This window comes from Pteronotus mesoamericanus, unplaced genomic scaffold (assembly GCF_021234165.1).
Source record: "Pteronotus mesoamericanus isolate MK-2021 breed Mesoamerican mustached bat unplaced genomic scaffold, CSHL_Meso_final scaffold_651, whole genome shotgun sequence".
Taxonomy (NCBI): Eukaryota; Metazoa; Chordata; class Mammalia; order Chiroptera; family Mormoopidae; genus Pteronotus; species Pteronotus mesoamericanus.
This window is the reverse complement of record NW_026555325.1, coordinates 38,592,135-38,609,244: the sequence shown is the minus strand read 5'-3', so window position 1 is coordinate 38,609,244 and position 17,110 is coordinate 38,592,135. Positions and strand designations below refer to the sequence as shown.

The 17,110-nt window shown below is 39.1% G+C and overlaps 1 protein-coding gene across 1 annotated transcript in view; it reads left to right on the top strand.

Moving 5' to 3' along the window:
• Positions 1–4,372: 4,372 nt before the first annotated feature.
• CCDC141 (coiled-coil domain containing 141) overlaps positions 4,373–17,110 on the top strand; it is a 156,079-nt gene continuing 143,341 nt past the window's right edge. Inside the window, exons 1-2 of the mRNA XM_054562630.1 lie at positions 4,373–4,659; positions 7,037–7,159. Of these exons, the coding sequence (XP_054418605.1) occupies positions 4,558–4,659; positions 7,037–7,159 (225 nt within the window). The 5' untranslated portion in view covers positions 4,373–4,557. The remainder of the gene's footprint in view (positions 4,660–7,036; positions 7,160–17,110) is intronic.

The window sequence follows — 17,110 nt, the reverse complement described above, 5'->3', positions numbered from 1 at the left end:
TTATTTGTTGTTGTTTTATAATCATTGTCAGCTTATTATTGCTGTTAGTCTCCGTATTTCAATAGAAATACCCTAAAAGTACCCTCTGATTTCTCTGGCAAATTCTAAATGTAACCTTTTGTAATTCCATCTTCCTAAACCACTACAAGTTGCTTTTCTCCTTAGCTTTTATCACAGTAGATTTTTATCTTGGTATTTATTTCATTATTTATGGTGTGTCTTTTCTCACTGGAATTGTCACCTTTTTAAGAGTAGGGACCTCTGTTTCCCTCACTGTACACTCCTAATATGTAAGTGCCTGGTATGTAGCAAATGCTCAATAACTTTTGATTGCATTAATAAATAATGAATGAGTTGTATTAAAACTATCTCTTTTGCTGTATGACTAACGTGATTCAATCACTCGGCTAATATTTATAAGCATCAATTCTGTACCTAGTACTGTACTACATATAGAGCACTTGATAAATGCCAGGACCTCTTCTAAGCACTTTATGTGAAGCAACTCTTTTAATTTCTACAATAACCCTGTGAGATGGTCTGCAAAGATTTTTAAAAAATTATGTACATATATGCACACTCACATATATAACAAAATGTTACTCAGCCTTTAGAAGGAAGGGAATTTGGACACACGAAGGAGGACTCTCAAAAACCCAGAATTTATTTATTAAATAGTGTGTATTTATTCTTACATGTTTAAACTTCAGTCACCTTCAAAGTATTCTTCATTTGATGCAATACACCTACTGAGACATTTTTTTCCACTCACAAAACAGTTTTTGAACTCGATTTTGACGCTTTTTAGTGCTTCTGCCTTTTTTTGGTTTCACCTCTTTCACATCTACAAAACGTTTCCTTTGAGAACTGTTTTCATCTGGGGAAACAAAAGAGAAAATACTGCTCAGGGCGAGATTAGGTGAATAGGAAGGGTGGAGCATGGAGGTCATGCTGTTTTTGGTCAAAAACTGCTGAACACTCAGTGCAGTGTGGACAGGTGCGCTTATATATCACCCATCATGAAATGGGCAATCACATTGAAAGAGTCTTAAAAAAAAAATTTGTCGAAGCCAAATGCAGCCTCTCACAACAACACCAGCTGGTACACTGATACAGATGTGTTCCTAGAATACTCACCTAGTGGGGAAGGCCTATGCTACAAGGGCCCACCTTCCAGAAGATAATTCCATTTGGGGGGAGGTGCTCCCCCCTTGATGCTACCACATGGATGAACCTTGAGGACATTATAGTAAGTGAAATAAGCCAGTTGCAAAGCAACAAAATACTGCATGATGCCACTTATATGAAATACTCAGAGTAGTCAAAATCATAGAGACAGAAAGTAGAATGGTGGTTGACAGGGGTTTGGGAGAGAGGGGAATGGAGAGTACTGTTTAACAGGTAGAGTTTCAGTTTTACAGACTAAAGGAGTTATGGAGATAAACGCTGGTGATGGTGGCACATTATCCGTGTATTTAACATCGCTGAGCCATGCACTTAAAAATAGTTAAGATGGTAAATTTTTTGTCATGTGTATTTTACCACAATAAAAAAAATGAGGGAAAAAAAGTGTTATTTGCAAATCAACAGAATCCATTTATAGTTTTTTGATTCCCCATGGAGGACATTTCACTAAAATTCAGCTGGTATAAAATCAGACATTTCCCAGGGGTATAAACATAGACTGCATAATATCCTCTGCAAGATCCTCTATAAACTTCAAAGGACATGAGAATGCCTATAAGGTATTTAGGTTTGTTTTGTTTTCTGGGGCTTTTTCTTTTGTTGGTGATGATGGGGGAGGCAGAATATAAACAAACTGTAACTTAAAGAGCTTTTTAAAAAGCCATTTGATTATAGTGTACTGATTTCTTTAGAATAAGATATTTTATACTAACTGTCCTCTAAACTGCTTATCAGTTAGTTATGCAATTTATAATTAATTATTATGCCAGATGAAGATCATAGGCGAAGGTTCTAAATGAGTCAGATGTGGATGAAGGGGCCTGATCAACAGAGCTCCTGTAGGGGGAAGGACTAAAAAGTGGAAGAGGAAGAAAAACAGAAAGCAAGGGAAGGGGAGGGGAAAAAAGTGATTCAAGTGTCTTGAAGATTTTAAGGCCAGGAATTGGAATTAAAAAAAAATTGTTCACCACCTAAATTTATGCTTCATCTAATTAACAGAAAGGCCATCAATGTAAATATGCACCACCTTTCCTACTGAATAACTGGATTCATTTTTTAACAGTCTTAAAAATTTTTAATTCCCTTTGTTCTTTTTTAAATTTTTAAAATGTTTTAATCTTCATTATCTTTTTTTCCATTACCATTTAGTCCCCTTAAACACCCCTCTCCACGCAATCCCCACACTGTCGTCCGTGTGCATGAGTCCTTCTTCCTTTCTGCTCAACCCCTCCACACTCTAACCTCCCCCCGCCCCCACTAGTTTGGACTAATCAGACTTTCAGCCTTGTTCTCCCTCCTCTTTCTTTCTCCTTTTTCCTTGGTGTGGGCCTGCGATTCCACACATTCCACGCTGCCCTCCACACCCCTTACACAATCATCCATCTCAAGTGGGGCTTTGTGGACATAACCACTCTTTTTCGAGCCATGGTCTTTGCATCTTGCAGCCAAAAGTTCCCTTTTCTTCTTGAGGGCCTTTATGCAATTTATGATAAATACTGAGTTTCTAACAATAGGATTAACTTTGGGTGAAAGTGTACTGTGTATTTTGGGTGTGGGTCGCTGTTTGCTTTTCTGATGGCAATGTACACAATGACTTAAGCAATGCTCCTTTGAGCATTTTAATTTAGGGTGTGACACAGTTAGCAACTCTTGGTTTTTCCTGAGGGCAATTAGCTGAAAACTAGTTTCCTTTAGTTTGTTTTGGTTTATTTCGAGGGAGGTGTGCTCAAGCTGAAAGAGCCTGTCTGCAACATCTAGGCAACCTCAACAAAGAGGTCAGGTTCCTTCTCTGCAAGTTCTCCATCCCTCCCATAAAATGATACCATTTACAATGTTTTCTACATCATGGTGTCCTGGCATCTAGTCTCCTGAGCTTGCTCCAAATGCTCCCTTCATGGCATCGGGTAAAGTTTGTCAAGTCCAAGAGCTGGTTTTCTCATGCTGGAGCAGCAGGCAGGTGCTGAGAGCAGACCCTCCGTCGTGGGTAACTAATTGTGGAGCTGCCATGCCATGATCTGGAAAACAAAAGTAATCACTGAATACTGAAATATATGTAAAAGCACTCCCCCACCCCCCCACTCAAGAATGTTATCATGAACCTTAGCAAAACAAAGCAGCAGGTGCTGACTCAGTCTTCTGAACATTTGCCCTCAACCTGAATGTGCTTTTAAATTGAGCTGAGGCTTTAACAGCGGGGTAGGCTCATTTAACTGTTTATAGCTATCTCCTCCATTCTGGCTTTGTCCCAGAGATTTCTGATGGCTCCAACTGCGCTGGAGTCAGTATCTCTGATGTGTTTGTATCTGACCTCTAACCCACACATCAGTGTTATTTTCAGCTGTTCTTTGACAGGGATCCAACAGCTGCTGTTTAATACCAGAGACAACTTGTGACACACTGGTTTCTAGCAATAGGATTAATCTGCCAATCTTGGGCTCTGATTTAAAGCTGTCTATAATTTTCCTGCACAGGCAATGGGAGAATAAAAACCAAATCTGAAGTAGAATGTTATCTTTTATTTCATTGCAGAAAAATATACATAGTATTAAACTTCAATTAAACAAACAAAAGCATTCTTGCTGCAATTAAAAGGTAACAGCAAAGTGTATTACTTCTTAATATTTGTGATAACTGAGTTTAAAAATGCTGTTTGTGGAGTACTCACAAAGAAATTCTGAAATGGTAGGTACCTGCTGATAAATGTTTGTTGAAATATTTTCGTAATGTCCCTAAGAAATCTGAGGCTTTGAGAAAATATGATTATTCCATAAAAACTTTATTTGACAAAAGGCAATAAGTTTTAGAAAAGTAGATTATTCTAAAAATATATTTCAAGCAGTTTTGTAGCTTGCCTAATCCCAAAACCAAATACCAGAACTTATTTTTAAAGTGCATTTAGGAAGCTTTCCTTTGCATAAAAGAGACTTCAAAAGTCTTGAAAAGTTGATACCCAGGTCAATGACTGGCTGGTTTCAAAGTCCACTGTAACTATATAGATTGAATGGCAAAATTAATTTGGGTTGTCAAAATGTAATTTTTTCCCCATTTGCTATCAAACATCAGCTGATAGAAAGAGAGCTAGAAGCTGCCCTCTACATTTAAGATAATGGCAAAAATAACAGGCGCTTAGTGTTACCATACTAGGGGTGTGGCGATTCTCTCCCATTCTCCTCTCTCTCTCCCTCATGATAAACTCAATGGGGTTGTCTATTTTTAACCTCCTGTTCTTTCCTTCTGGCAGAGTAATCAGTGCGAGCTGAGCTCTTCCCCTGAATGAATCCAAGTAACCCCCGTGGGTGCCTTCTGAAATGACCAGCAGATGCACATCTGTACAAAGGCTGACCAAAGCATAAACTCTGGTTCTAAAGTACCATGTCCAGCCAAGGAAGTCCTGGAGTGGAGTTTTCTACGACAACAGTCAGTTCAGTAGCTGTGCAAGCTGGGGACTCTAAAATCGTTATAGCTGTCATAAAGGTAAGCTGACAACTTTCTTTTTTCTGTGTGGCTGTGGGCGTCTTGATGTGTGTTGATAAACCTAAAGAACATTATACACAATCAGCAGTACACAACATATAGAAGATCACAGAGCAAGTATATCTTAGTACTTTTTCTTAAAGCGGCAGCTAAGAAAAGCCTCTAAAGTTTCAGCCAGTTACTACAGTTTCTCTTTCAGTCAGTGAGAAAACATTTACAGCAGCTGGGTTAACAAAACAAAATAAAAAAAATTTAAAAAAAAGAATTAAACAGTTTTTTTTTCAATGTGGTTTTTAAAGGCAAGGCATTCACGATTGCCAGGCTGAAGAGTCAAGTGGACCTGTGAAATATGTGTGAATTTTGAGAGTGGGCGTGAGGAGGAGGCAAGAGGAAAGTCCTAGCAGATAGGGGGTGGCATTGTTTTGAGCGCGATGGAACACCGAGGACACCTAGTAAGAGGCTCTGGCTGTGACATGGTAAAGGCACTAGTACGTCCTTGTCACGTTGTTGGGAGAATGAAGACCCTGCCAGGGGAAGTGCAAAGGGCATGTGTCAGATTTGCTCTTAACAGCACGAAGCTGAAGCCACTGGGGGCTTATGTTTTATGACACATTTTATGTCAAGCAGTTTGCCCATTTGCAAAGATGATAACACATATTTAGGTTGAAGAAGACAACCATGGTTTTCTTTCTCATGAAAATGCCCTACAAAACCCCATGAAGCATTGTGCTTGGATTTAGGCAGTTCACCACTAAGAAATTCTGTGTTTAATGAAGGGAATTCAGCAGACAGGCTGGTGCTTACCAGCCAATTGCTTTCAGGACCCTCCCCCCTCGCCCTCCCCTCCCTGCCCCAGGCTTAATTGAAGGGCTTTTCTGGCCTTTGATTAGAGCATGGATGACAATGGTCTGTTTAGTTTCACTTAATTCTGTGAATTTCATGTTAATGTGAAAATTGTAACAGGAAAGCAGTGCTTGACACTGAGCAACACAATTTACCTTCGTTGCCCTGAACGCAGTGTGCTCCCGGCAGGGCCCTTCCCAGCACTGCTGAGCCCAGGCCCCACGGAAACAGGGCCTCGGCGGGGTTGCCCGCCCTCTCCTGTCCTCAAAGGCAATGAGTGGGCGTGGGGAAAAATCCTGAAGCAAAAGGAGCAAAAACTGATCATTTGCATGTGATTTTATGATGCTTTAGTATCTGCAAATTTCACCACCTTTGCGAATAAAGAGGCAAACTCACTATCTAAAAAAATTAACTTTCCCTCAAATGTGAAGTATTTTTTAGAGCAGGATAAGGAATTGTGCATATGGAATGAATTACAGGAGAGTCGGAGGTAGAGTGACAGTAAGAAAAAAACCCTCTAAAATTACACTGGGAATTCCTATGTTAACTGCGTTTCTAAGAACCTTCCCTTCATCTCCCCTCCCCAGCTCTAAGGACTCACTGCCATCCCATGTAAAATAAACCCCAAAGGATTCAAAGTGCAAAGTCCATCTTTAAGGAATTGAAGTGCCTATGTCTGACTTTCCTGGGGCTCTTGTTTCCAAACAGTCTCAGGGCACTAATTATCTAGAATAGACAGGCGTTTTTCTGATTTCAGCGCTTCACCTACCCGTGGATGCGTGCCTGTTAGTGGTACCTCTTTCTTCAATCAGTTGTTGCTTCTTAGAAAAGCGGTTCCTTAGGAAACGCCCTGATCGGTTGCGTCTTTGCGCTGTGACAGGCCTGACTGTGGCGAACAAGTTGGCTGCTTTCAAAGGGCAGGTGTCACATGTGCCTAATTTTATTGACATTTTCCTGCATAGTTTATTGAATACTCAACAACAAAAGTTAAAAAATGTTATGTTTTAACTTCAAAACAAGATGCAAATCAGTTACTTCGTCTGTTTTTTTTTTCTTTCTGGTTGAACTACCAAGGTCAATGTAAAGACACTAATTAGCCTAAAAGACATCCACAAAACCTTCGTCCTGTTGGTGAAGTTTACATCCTACTTGCCCAAGTAGAATTTCACTATTTTTATGGAAAATATTTTTGTGAGTGAGAGAATGTACAATTAATGTGAAATATTTTGTAATTCTGTAGTGGTCTATAATATGTAATCTATTGTATGTGTTCCTTATTTGGGAATTTTAAATTTAAATTCAACATTCCAAGAGAAAAGAATTTACCCTAAGCATAAAAAAGGAAAAGTCAGGGCATGGATGGATATTAGATCTGTTGTATTTCAGTTGATTAAGGCCCATCTCTGTGGAAAGAATAAAGTGTTCACAGTGTAACTGGCAACTAAAAAAAAAAAAAAAAAAAAAAAAAAGAGAAGGGTGAAGGAGAAAGAACAAGGGGAACTAAAAGTGCTTTTCATTTCATTTTTATTTTTAGTGTGGCAAATGGATACAACTTCAGCTGGCTGAATCACAGCCCAATATTTTAGAAATTGGTAGCAATCAAGATGAAACCCAAAAACTTCTTCATGATCATGAACTTCTTCTGGCCAAGCTTAAGGTAAGAAAGATAGTAAAATATGATGCAAATTCAAAACTAAAAACAAATAAAAAGTCATTTCTTACACTTCCTCTTGATTCCTTTGTTGTCACTGGTCTATGGCTCTTTTAACATGATGTTAAATAGATAATGGAAAAACACCATATTTATATGCAAACACCAACATTGGAGAAAAGTAACAAGTTTTTTTAAAACTTTCCATACTGTGATAGAAAATATGGAGTAATTATTTTTACTGTGGAGAAATAAGTGATTTTTTTCCTGGCTGCCTCAGTGAAAAAATATTCCATCATTTTTCCATTTCATGCATCATACTGTCAAGTCACAACAACAGATCCAGACTTTCTCTTGTTAATCATACCTGCTGGCAAGAATAATATGGAGGTTTTTTCCTTCTTCTACTGAACTAATGAAATTTTGTGTTTAATACTAAGAGGTCTTGAAAGCAAAAAACTACTTTCTTAGTAAAATCAAGAGTTATTATTCCATATGTGTTATAGCTATTTAGTTAAAAATCTAAAAATAATACTGGCTTGTGATTACCAGATAAGGTATCTAATCAGAGGCAGCTACGTAATTCATGGGGCCCAGTGCAAAATGAAAATTTGGACTCCCTGTTCAAAAAGCAGGATAAAGCTTTTTCTTGACCAATCATGGTATTTGTTTGTTTGTTTGTTTGTCTTTAATCTGCTATTTAATGTGTAGCTCTTTTAGGAATGAGGATATGTGTGGAGGGAGCACAGACCCTCCGGCACTGGGCCTAGGCCATGGCTCGGTGCACATTGCACTGAGCTATGTCCTGACCCCTGCCAGGGCAGATGCCAGAGGTCACTGAGCAGGGGTGGGGAAGCAGACAAGAGAGTAAACAGCCTATCCCCGGGAGGCAGGACGACATGCGTAATGAGGTCCGGTCCTCCAGTACTTTCTCTGTTGTCCCATTGGACTTCACTTATAAAACACACATTCAAAGATAAAATTGTTAAGAACTTTAAGATGGTGACAGGTAAAGCATTAAACCCCAAGTGATCTCCCCTTCTGAGGAGGAAGACATGTGATGCAGCCAGTCCTGTGAGTAATAGCTAGCCCTGTGAGTAATAACCCTCACAGGCAAATGAATGTCATCACTGAGCTCAAAGAGGCTTGATTCAGAGGCCTGCAAGGACTAGACATGCTGTGGTTTTAGTGCTTTAATATGGCTTCTTTGAACATCTTGGCTGGAATTTATACTTGCTTCCTAGATTTAGAGGCAGATCTGATCTGCATTTGATTTATACTAATAGTGGTTTTCTGATTGGACAGTAGGAAAAGTAAGCGAGTAAATCAGACTGAGAAGTTGAAGAAAGAATTAGTGTGGAAGCAGAGTCCATTCGAATCCAGAATTTATTTTCTTGTTTACACAGCTCCTTGCTCTGGGCTCTGTGCTGTCTTTAATCCCTGGCCACCAGGAAGTCCTCTGTGTATCTATGAAACCCCATTTTGATGGAAAAGGGCATTGAAACAGGAATCAAAGATCTATGTTTTAGCATTAATTATGCCACTGACTTATGTAATTTGGCTAACAACTCAAAATTATGACTTTTCCATGAATTGCGGAAACCCAACAGCTTCCTAGCAATTCTGCCCATCCTGAGGGGTTTACTCTCCCATGGTCTCCAGCATCCCTAGCTCCTTCATAGGTACCTGTTCCTAGGGTTAATCTGAACTTGAAACTATATCCCTTTTCCAGGTCCCGCTAACAGTTGGTGCCCAGCCACCATGTTCAGGCCCACTGAGGAACTGCCGGGGGTGGAAGCTCATGGCAGCCTGGGTCTCTCAGGCCACCTCTTTCTTCCCCTACCCTATTCCTGCCCAGGCCCACAACTCCAGGGAGAATGCATTCTTAGGTGGAGCAACTCAGCTCTCCCTAACAGCTCTGCTCAAAGTTGTATACTTGAATGTACTCAGCAGCTCAGTTGGAAGAGGGTTTTTCATTTAACAGGATGCATCTTCAAAATGTGCTTGTTTTTCTGGATTCTAGAGTCTTGTCCATTTAAACCAGACTTCTGGTTTTGGACTAGCCTTCTGGACTTCAAGCTTTTTATCTGTAAGATAAAGGAAGTTTCATATCTATTGTATATCTTACCATAATGTGTCATGGGATCATGGGACCATGCTTCCTCTTTGCATGTGGGTCTAAGAACGTGAGATCTCAAGTGAAAATGGCTTTTGAGTTTGCGTAGGTCTTTAGCCACTGACCTCTTAATGTCTGTCTTTCATACCATCACTCACCCTGCCCACCACTATCAACCCAGCCATCCATACCCAATAAATTTTAAATAGTAACATCATCTTCCAATGTTATTGGATGGGACACCAAGTGACACAGAGTCAGGAAGATAGAGAGGCATCTTCCACCTTTCTGCAGGGAACAGAGCGTGGCTTGGTTATAGCAAGCACAACTTCTTGACAACTCTAGGAAGACTCAGTACAAAGGAAGATTATGGTAGATTAAAATGGCCATGAATTTTTTTGGTACTCCTCCTGTTGAGAAGTGGAGTTTATGCCCATTCCCTTAAAACTGGACAGACTCTGGGACTGCTTTGACCAAAAGAATACAACAAAGATGACGCTGTGGCAGTTTCTGGGCTGAATCTCAAGAGACTGGCTGCTTTTAATTTCTGTAATTTCAAATAGTCACTCTTGGAACCCAACCAACTTGTGAGGAAGTCAGGCAGCACTGTAGGAGGTCCATGTGGAGAGGAACTGAGGCTCCCTGCAACAGCTCTGGCTGAGACCCCTGCTATCAGTTGGTGAGTGAGCCATCTAAGCCCGTCTTGGAAGTAGATTGCCCAGGCCTGGTTGGGCTTCCTAGCTGACCTGTGTAGAGCAGAGATGAATCTCCCCCACTAAGCTCTGCCCACATTGAGAATTATGAGCAAAATAAATAATTGTTTTTAGGTTATTAGAACTTGCAGTGGCTTTTTACACAGCAATAGATAACTGCAACAGAAGGCAACAGCTATGGTGGCTGTTTACTTGGTGTTTGTTTGGTGACAAATACCATAAAACCCAACCAACACTGGCTTAAACACCCAAGAGTTTGTCTATGGCACAGCAAGCCTGGAGCTTGGCATAATCTTCCAAAACCTGAAAAACACTGTGAGGGTACAGGTATAAAGACTTCTTTGCTATGATATTGAGCATCTTTTCGCATGTTTTTAAACAGAATAACCTAACTGGAAACAAAACAATGTCCAACAATAGGAGACTATGTTTATAAGTAGATTATTAATGCATCTTTCATACTGTGGAAGATTATGTTGAGCCCCAGGCTTCTTGTGACATAGACAAATTCTTAGGTGTTTAAGCAAGGTGGTTGGGCTTAATGTTATTTGTCACCAAACACATTCCTATTTGAAACCTGGGTCAGAAGCCAGGATCACAATTAGCATTTTTGAGATCATAGGCCTGTAGTTTCCAAGCTATTAATTGCTTATTTAGAAAGTAGTTCTTTATAATATAGATCTACAAAGAAACATTTCTTATAGAAAGTAGAACCCATACATCTTGTTTGTTATGACAAAAGTATTGGTCTGAGATTTGACCAACAGTTGAAGAAATATAAATGAGGGGTGGCTAAGGTAAGACAGTAGCACAGGACCCACTCATCTTCACTCCCAGCCTTCGATACTGCTGAGGCAGATTAAATGCTAGGATAAAAATATACTTTTTGCATTCTACCCAAAAGACAATAGGCCTCTCTACTCCAGAAGAGATGTGTGTGTTGTACTTAAATGAGAATGAGGGGATTGTTTTGCTTGTTTGTGTTTGTTTGTTTGTTTGAAGTCTACTGTGACTCCTACCTGATCAGCCTTAGCAGAACGCATTTTCTAAACTATAGACTTTGTCTTAGATATATTTTAATGAATTAATGTGTCAATCTCAAGAGATTTTCAAGTGCAATGGCTGTATCATTTTCATGACATATTCATCTAGTTATTAGTCCTAGGGGAATAAGGCATACTTCTTCTGGTTCTGTGGTTAGCTTTGTTTTCTAAATTTCCTAAATATTCCAGCTCCCTCCTACCACATACTTGAAGTTCAGGGGCTTGAGTGAGATTACTGTAGATTTTTTTTTTTAATTGTCTACCCTATTCCCTATACTGTAGTTTACACCCCCATGGCTATTTGGTAACTACCTATTTGCACTTAAACTTACATGCATGACCCATGGACATGAACAATGGTGTGGGGATGGCCTGAGGGAGTTGGGGGTGCTGGGTGGAGGGGGGCAAAGGGAGGAAAATTGGGACAACTATAATAGCATAATCAATAAAATATAATTTAAAAAATTGTCTTAAAACTGAATTCCAGTTCCAGGTCCAGGCAAGATGGGTTAAACACCCTCTGCCCAGCCTCCATTAAATGCAAAAATAAACTCTGACAGAATGTGTGTTTGCTGAGGATGCTAAAAAGTAGAGCCTAGCAGGTAGATTAGGGAAAGACATCAGAATTCCAAATACCACCCAACCAGCAGTGTTGCTTTTCCCTCTCCAATGTTGCCCAGCTTGGATTCAATGGCAGGTTGACACCCTGAAGAACCTACCAGATGTGGACAACAAAAGCTCCGCAAAAGTCTTCTCTTCCAGGTCTGAGCAGTAGAAAGGAATTCCACGGGTCAGAAAGGGAATAAATACCCTGCCTTTGTTTTTGCTTTTTGTTTTTCTATTCTCTCCGCTCCAGCCCCAGCAATCCCCTAAAACAGGGGTCCCCAACCTCCTGGCCAGGGACCTGTTCTGGGCCTGTTAGGAACTGGTCTGCCCAGCAGGAGATGAACTTGAATGTAATGCTCATGTGCTTGAATCATGCTGAATCCATCCCCCACCCCCGGATCCATGGGAAATTGTCTTCCATGAAACCTCTCCCTGCTGTCAAAAAGGTTGGGAGCCACTGCCTTTGATGGTGAAGGTGGAGGTACCAAGCAGATGCCTAAACCTGTGAGGAGAATGCCTCTCCTACCAGAGGAACAGTGGTCTCAGAGCTTGTGATAAATTCACATTGCTGTTTACTTCCCTCTGTTCTACAAGCTGCGTGGTCCCACAGGCATGGTGGTGGGAAGTATCCAGCAGAGAGAAGAAACCAAAGCCCCAGGTTTCAGCTCAGAGGACCTTTTAGGAAGCTTCCATGGCACAAATTTCAGGTATTGAGTCAAGCCAGGGAAATGAAAAGATAGAGAAGGTGGTAAGAAAGCAGCCTCAGCTTTCAGCTCCTTCACTTAGATTACGTAGATGGTGATCTAATTTTCTTAAAATAAATCCTAATTATTCTGTTAGTATTTAGGGAATTCAAGAACCACAGCTCTCAAATTTAGTTTCACAGGATGTGCTTTTCTTTTTTTTAATTTAAATTTCAGCTCAATGCTCCCCTTTCGGTTTGTATGTATGTTTTAATTTTATTTAGGAAAAAAGAAAGACAAAAAAAATAGAGAGAGAGCTATGTAGTTAACTGCAGTAAACTGGCCACATGTGGCCCTGCCATGTCAAAAAAAAAAAAAAATTTCAGCTCAAAACATATCCCAAGTTTTCACATAATTGAAACTAGAGAAACCCAAATCACCTAAGGCTATTGCTCACAGATTTCTGAGAGCCTGACATTCTTTGATTCATTGATCCCATTGCCCATTAAACATTTATTAATGTGTTGGAAAGAAAACCCTTTGCTAATGTGTTATACTTCTCAGAGCAGCAATAAATAGAAATATATAATGCAAACCAGAAGTGCAAGTCACATATGTAATTTTAAATTTTCTAATAGCTACACATAAATTCTAGAGCATTAAATACTTGTATTAGAAAAGCATAAATGTCTCAAGTCAACAATCTAAGTTTTCACTCTTAGAAACTAGAAATTAAGAGCAAATTAAAATCAAAACAAGCAGAATGAAGGAAAAAATGAAGAGGAGAGCAGAAATCGATGAACTTGAAAACAGAAAAACAATAGAAAAATGAAAAGGTCAATAAAATTTATAAGCCTTCAGCCAGACTAAGAAAGGAAAAATAAGAGAAGGAAAACTTGTCAGTATTAGACATGAAAGACAGGACATCACTATAAACCCCATTAGAATATAATATGGAAATACCAGGAACAGCTCTGTGTACATAAATTCAACAGCTTAGATGAAATGAGCCAATTCTTTGAAAGCCATAGGTTACCAAAACTCACCCAATAGGAAAATTTAAAAAAGAAAATTAATTAAAAATTAATTAAATGTTATCATTAAACATGTAATCATTATAAAATCTATTAGCACACATTAAATTTTTTGTATTAACTCTTCAAAATCCTGTATGTACTTTATAGCATATCACAATTTGAACTAGCCACATTTTAAGTGCCTAGTGGCTACCATGTTGAACAGGGCGGATTTAAAGAATAAAGGCGACTAATTTTCTGGGAATGAAAATAGAGTTGTTGTTTTTTTTTAAGCTCAGAAGAAGTCTGCCTATAACCAAGCAACTGTATGTAGGATCTAAAAAGGATAATTATGAGATGAGATTTTTTTCAGAACAAGAAATGAAAGAAACTAGACCAAAATATTTCTAATAGCAATTTTTGAAGGCAATTAATAAAGTGGTATTATTAGACACTGTCCCAGGAGTAGAAATATTTTTTCTAGTGTAATATTTGTAAAAAATATGTATGTGTGTAAATGTATTTGTACATGTGTTTGGTAATTACAATTGATATTACTTTAAAAAGTAATTTTTTTAAACAAATGAATTAACATAAGCATTTTGAACTAATGAAAAGAAAACTTTGTATTAAGATAATTTGGAAGGCTGACAGAAGGCAGTAAGTAAATGGTGAATTGTCTGGATGTGAATTCTGGAAGTATTATTTCATTAATAATTTTATACATCATTAATTTGTTGTTCATTGTTTATTCATTCCTCCAATAAATTTGACTGAAGCAAAAGGGCGATGCTGATTGAGAAAGAAGCTTTTGTTAGTGCGGGAGAAACCAGGGTTAGGGAAAGTGAGCAACCTTCATTTAAATAGTGGAAAGCGTGAGAATTAATAAACAGATTGTTTACTATGAATCTGTATTTACATAAGAATCAATTGTGAAGTTTTGAAGGACGGGGAGCAGAGAGAAGATTTTAAAGAGGTTGGAAGACCAGAGGCTCTAACACAAGCGACAAAGGATGAGAGGAGTGCGATACAGCTTTGAGACACCAAGTGGCTGCAGTAGAATTGATCTCATGTTATTCAGGGAAGAGAAGTCTGGAAAGCTGACTTTCTGCTCCAGTGTTTTTGGCCAAATGGCTATTTCCAGGCCCAGAATGTAGCCAGTTCAGAAAACAAATGAGCGGGAATAGTATAAAAATGAATGATCTCCACTTTCAACACTGAGAAGGAAAGAAGGTCTAAGAAAGTAGTTCTCATCCTGGCTGGCATAAAAATCACCTGGGAGCTTAAAAAGAAAACCCAGGACTCATATATCCTAGCCCTGAACCCTACGAGTCAAGGGAAAGCTGAGGCATCTGTACATTTTTAAAAGGATTTTGCAGTACTTTTGAAACATAATCACAAATAAGAATCTCTAGCCCAAAGCAGAAGAAACAATTACTGTTAAAAAACCACATTAAGACACCTGAACAGAAGTGCCATCATGGAATTGGAAAAGGGACTGTGGAAAGTTAGAGGCAAAAATATTAAGGACTTCATCACAAAAGTTACAGAAAAGGAAATTTCAAGAGAGAGTATTGAGTAGTGTTGGAAGCAGCAGCATATTTGAGGAATCTGTCTTTAGATTTGACAGTGAGGGATTTATTTTTGCTCTCTGAAATCTTTCTAGAATGCTCCCTATATATGCCATTGGCCAGTCCTTCTCTGAGTCCCCTCTATAACTTATAGCCTCTCTGTATCTACTATAGTATCTGTCTCATGGAAAACCCATATGTGTTTTATTTTTGTCTTCTTCATTAGATGGTGAAGGTAGTTCTCATCCTGGCTGGTGTGAGAATCATGTTTCTATCCCTAGGGCCTACCACTGTGCTTGGACTATATGTTCAATAAATGTTTGTAGAATGAATGAATAAACAAATGAATGAATGAATACATGTATCCATTACATAATTGCAGGAATCTATCATCTCTATGTAATAATAATAGAGACATGCAAAGAAGGACTGGTGGGGAAAAACTGAAATAGCAGTGATTTAATGGTTTTAACATACTTTGCTCTTCTTGCTCACAACAGTTCTGTTTTAAGAAGACTCAATTATTAATGTACAGAACATTCGGGCTCCTAAGAGAACATGGTGGAACTGATAAATTATTCATACTATTAGTTTTCCTGATATGTGTTATTAGTCTTCTTTTAACTGAGCCGGAGGATAAGTTTCCGAGTGAATTATTGATATCCTTGTTTTGGAATGCTAAGTCCCCCCCTTGGGGAAACGTTCCCTGGGCTTCAGCTCCATCTCTCTCTGTTTGTTTCCGCTGGGCTTCTCAATCAGCACCTCATTATATTATATGAGTACAGTCTCACACTCTGATATGGTACTTACTCAAGTGCAGTCTATATGATGTGTTTAGAGTGTGGTTTATGAGTATTTACACCAGAATCATCTCAGGTACCTAAAGCCCTACAAGACTCTGTGGGTGAGAAAAGGACAATCCGCACTTGCCCAGTGTAGCTCTAATGGGCTCTTACTCATCAGTTAGTGTTGCTTTTAACATTGGTTTGCTTAGGTAGGCAGAGACAAATGTACTTGAAAAACAAACAAACAAACAAATATTCGTTTGCTTAATATTTTTATATATGTACATAGTTCTCCTAAGAGTGTAAGTTTCCCTCTGGACAGAGATTGTGTTGGCACATTTTAAGTTATTATCTGAATGATTTTTAAAAACTTTTTAAATAGTATTTTCAAAGATTTTATTTATTTTTTGAGAGGGGAAAGGGAGGAAGGAAGAGAGGGAGATAAACATCAATGTGAGAGAGAAACATCAATCAGTTTCCTCTTGCATGCTCTCAACTGGGGACCTGGCCCACAACACAGGCTTGTGCCCTGACTGGGCGTTGAACTGGTGACCTTTCGCTATGCGGGATGACACCCAACCCACTGAGCCACACTGGTCAGGACTAGCTGAATGATTTTTGTCTGAATTAGTTGCAAGAGTTTTCAAGCCCAAATCATGACGAACATATAAACATGATACAGTGGGCTTTTATTGAGTGATTGCTATGTGTCAACCACTTTTTTAAATTTAAAATTTAATATTAAAATCAAATATTAAATATTTACATGACTTAAATGTATCAATTTGTTTAATCCTTAAAAAAACATGTGAGATAAATTTTATGAGAGGCAGCACACCTTAGAAGTTGAGCTGGTAAGGTCTGCCTACCTGGGCGTGAATCCCAGTGTTGCTGCGTAGGCGTGTAATTCTGGGACAGGCGCTCCTCCTGTTCGCTCACTCACTTCACTTGTAAAACGGGGTGATAATAGTGCCTACTTCCTAAGATGGGTGTGAGGACTCAATGAGTTAAAAACTTAAAGAATTTAGAAACAGGGCTTCACACAGTGTTGAATGATTATTAGCGGCTACTGTTTTTAATCCCCATTTTACAAATGAGGAAACTAACGCACACACAAGTCATTTTCCACACGGCTGGGGCGCACTGGAGCTGAGACCCCAACCGAGCCGCTGCCTCTGCACTCGGCATGCCACGTGCCCTTCGACGGTTAGCTGTACTACAAAATCCCATTTTGGGGGGAGAGTTAGAAGAATGGTAAAGATTACTTCTATCTGACTGAAAAGGACCACTCAGTAATTCCTTATCAACTACAGCCATGGATCTTACAGGATTTGCAGGAACCCCGTTGCATTACTATCAGAATGGCTCTGCTCTCCGAGGCTAGATTCCCTGTCTGCTGTGCTCCTGGCTCTGTGCTTGGCTTT